Source organism: Sorghum bicolor, chromosome 1, assembly GCF_000003195.3.
Source record: "Sorghum bicolor cultivar BTx623 chromosome 1, Sorghum_bicolor_NCBIv3, whole genome shotgun sequence".
Lineage (NCBI taxonomy): Eukaryota > Viridiplantae > Streptophyta > Magnoliopsida > Poales > Poaceae > Sorghum > Sorghum bicolor.
Window position 1 is genome coordinate 23999521 of NC_012870.2, and position 2936 is coordinate 24002456.

General features: G+C 59.0%; 1 protein-coding gene across 2 annotated transcripts; it reads right to left on the bottom strand.

The window, feature by feature from the left end:
• Positions 579-2487, bottom strand: LOC8059320 (heavy metal-associated isoprenylated plant protein 5). Of its 2 annotated transcripts, XM_021451698.1 has the most exons (5): positions 2187-2486; positions 1867-2066; positions 1693-1746; positions 1498-1576; positions 579-1354 (listed from the first exon to the last, which is right to left on the bottom strand). In XM_021451698.1, exons 1-5 carry the CDS (start codon positions 2338-2340, stop codon positions 855-857), a joined length of 987 nt encoding a protein of 328 aa, XP_021307373.1. In that variant the 5' UTR covers positions 2341-2486; the 3' UTR covers positions 579-854. The 2 variants fall into 2 exon arrangements, with proteins under 2 accessions (XP_021307373.1, XP_002467177.1); XM_002467132.2 differs by having other exon boundaries at positions 1693-2066; positions 2187-2487.

Genomic DNA, 2936 nt, shown 5'->3' on the forward strand with positions numbered 1-2936 from the left:
CCCATAGGAAAGCAGTAAAAAAATCACCTAGAAATGAAATCCCACAGCTACTCACCCTGCCCTCTTGTAACCCCCGTCAGATCGAAGAAAACCACGGCCGCTATCCCTGTCGCTCGGTCACGCACCGGGGCTTAAAATTCTATAGAAAGCTCCAGCAGCAAAACAGATAACGACGTTGCGTTGCAGTCGGATTTTACTTTTCCCATAAAGAAAAAGACAAGACGATTAGCATTAAAGTATTGTTAGCGATATGCGTAGCTATTCCAAAACCACAAGACAACAACAATACCGTTCACAAGCAAGAACCGCATTAGCGTTAGTGATTAGTGACCCATTTTTTTTAAAAAAATTATTTAACCGTCTGCACTAACACAAACCGACAACCGTAATCAGACGCTCAGCGCGCCGACGCGTTAATCACCGTCTGGCCGCCGGCAGGAGCAGCCAAAGCTGGCGAGCGTCTCGAACCCTCCTGAGGGCCAAAAGACAGGGGCCTCGTCGACGACGCTGACCTCACCGGCGACGGCGACGCGACACCACATTCAATTCAACCGTTCAACTGAGCACCATCAGCGACGTCGCAAATGGCGATTAGCCATGACAAAAGAGCAAAACTTTATCAGGTCCGGCTAGATTACAAACATGACGCTGCATTACACTTACACCGGGGCGGGGGTACTGATCTCATTTACACAGGTCTGCTGGTACTGATCTCGGAGCACTGATTAAACTAGCTACTACTACCTGATAATTTAACTAAACCGACCGCTAAAACCCAAGCCATGGTTCTTGGTCTGACACGGAGACGGAGGAAGGGGGCGCCGATCGACGGCAAACCGGCGGATCGAGCGAGCTCACATGACGGAGCAGGCGTTGGGGTTCTCGTCGCTGAACATCTGGGGCGCGTGGAGGTGGGAGGGGCCGCCGTACCCGTAGGCCGGCGCGGGCGGGTAATGGACACCGGCGTTGGGGTGGTAGAAGCCACCGGCGTGGTTGGGTGGCGGCGGCGGGGCGGCGCCGTAGTAGCCGCCGGGAGCCGGCGGATACGCGCCGTACCCGTAGTGCGGGGGCATCTGGTACATGGCGGCGTCGGCCAGGGGTAACGGCGCCACCGACGCGGCCGCGGCCGCGGCCTTGTCCTTCTTCTCCTCGCCCCCACCGTCCTTCTTCTTGTCTCCCCCGTCTCCTGCGCCCTTGTCCTTCTTGTCGCCGCCGCCGTCCTTCTTGCCTGGGGCGACGACCTCGACGTCCCGGCTGAGCTTGTCCCTGAGGTAAGCCGGCAGAGCGGCGGCGTCCATGGTGCCGGTCACCTTCACCAGGTCCTTGGCGGCGTCGAACGCCACATCCTTCACGCCTGGAATGGAATCAATCAGCGCACAAAATTGTCAGGTCCAATCCAATATTAAAATCTCGACGAAAAGACTCACAGCCTTTTGACGATTCGATTCGCTTGGGATGGGAACAAAACCGCGGCGGACATGAAGGAAAAAACCTCACCTTTGATCTTGGAGATGCGGCGCTTGATGCGGTCGATGCAGCCGTCGCAGTGCAGCCGGATCTTGAGCGTCACCGTCTCCTGGAAATAAAGGCAGGCAGAGAAAGTCTTTCAGTTGCAGACCAAGGACAAGGAAGCAGACGGTGACGAGGGTCGCCGCCCCACCGGACTTGAATAATAATCGGCAGGTAACTGACCTCCTTGGGCTTCTTCTCCTCCTTGGGCTTGTCGGCGCCCTTCTCCTTGTCGGCCTTCTTCTCGCCGCCGCCGCCGCCCTTTTCCTTGTCGGCCTTCTTCTCGCCGCCGCCGCCGCCGCCCTTCTCCTTGTCGGCCTTCTTGTCTCCGCCGTCGCCGCCCTTCTCCTTGTCTGCCTTCTTCTCGCCGCCGTCCGCTTTCTTCTCCTTGTCCTTTTCCTTTTCCTTGTCCTTCTTGGGCGGGCCGGCGCCGGCGGAGACGATCTGGACGGGCTTCTTTGCCCTGGCCTCGATGCGCTCCTTGAGCTCCACCGCGTCCGCCGGACCGGTCACGACGACCTTGCCCGCCGCCATGTCCGCCGTCACCGACTCCACACCTGCACGCGTGACCACAGGGCAATCGAACGAACGGTCAGAAACAAGAGAAAAAAAAAACCCCCACGGCAAGAGGACTGCGTATGTAACCGCCGGCAATCTGGACTGGAGCGCAGACGCACCTGGGGCGCGCTTGATGGCCTTGCGAACCTTGCTGGCGCAGCCGGCGCAATGCAAGTCGACCTTCAGCACGATGGGCTGCGGCGCGGCCGCCGCGCCGGCGTCCTTCTTCTTGTCGCCGCCGGCGTCCTTGCCTGCCTTCTTCTCCTCACCCATGGCGGCCGCCGGCCTTTGGCGTTTTGTCTCCTCGACCTGTCTCTGTCCCCCGCTGCGGCGGGTGGTTACGGAGGGGAGGGCGCGGAGTTCGAGGTGTGGAGGCTGCTGGGGGCGTTCTGGGACGGAGAGGGGCGAGTGCCCGGGTAGGGGCGGCGTTAAATAGGCGGCGGGACCGGGCTGGTGGTGGGCGGGCCGCGGGGGTGGGTGTGCGCGCACACGCGCAGTGATGGCGGGCGCTGGCGGAGGGGCTGCTGCGGCGCGGTGCTGGTGTGCTGGCGGCGTGCTGCCAAGCTGCTGACCGCGGACACCGGATGGCTGGCTGGTCGCTGCACTGGATGGGGACGTGACTGCCGCCCGTGCGCGCGCCGTCACTGTGGGTTTTCCCCTTCTTCCTCGTTGTTTCCCCCGTGCCGTAGAGAGTGTTCCGCATGGAATTGAAGTCCTTTTTTAATGGCATGGATTCTGTACTGTACCGGAGAGCAATACCAATACAGCAGCACCATAGAGATTTTATTTATATAAATAATATTATGGTACTATAAAATCAACAGCTGTTCACTTTAATGGTAGCAAAAAAAAAAAGAAACAAAAGAGTA

Coding starts and splice junctions, on each gene's coding strand:
- LOC8059320 (XM_002467132.2), bottom strand. CDS start 2,340: ATGGGTGAGGAGAAGAAGGCAGGCAAGGACGCCGGCGGCGACAAGAAG. Junction 2,067..2,186: donor GGCCATCAAGCGCGCCCCAG/GTGCGTCTGCGC, acceptor TCACGCGTGCAG/GTGTGGAGTCGGTGACGGCG. Junction 1,577..1,692: donor AGGAGAAGAAGCCCAAGGAG/GTCAGTTACCTG, acceptor CTTTATTTCCAG/GAGACGGTGACGCTCAAGAT.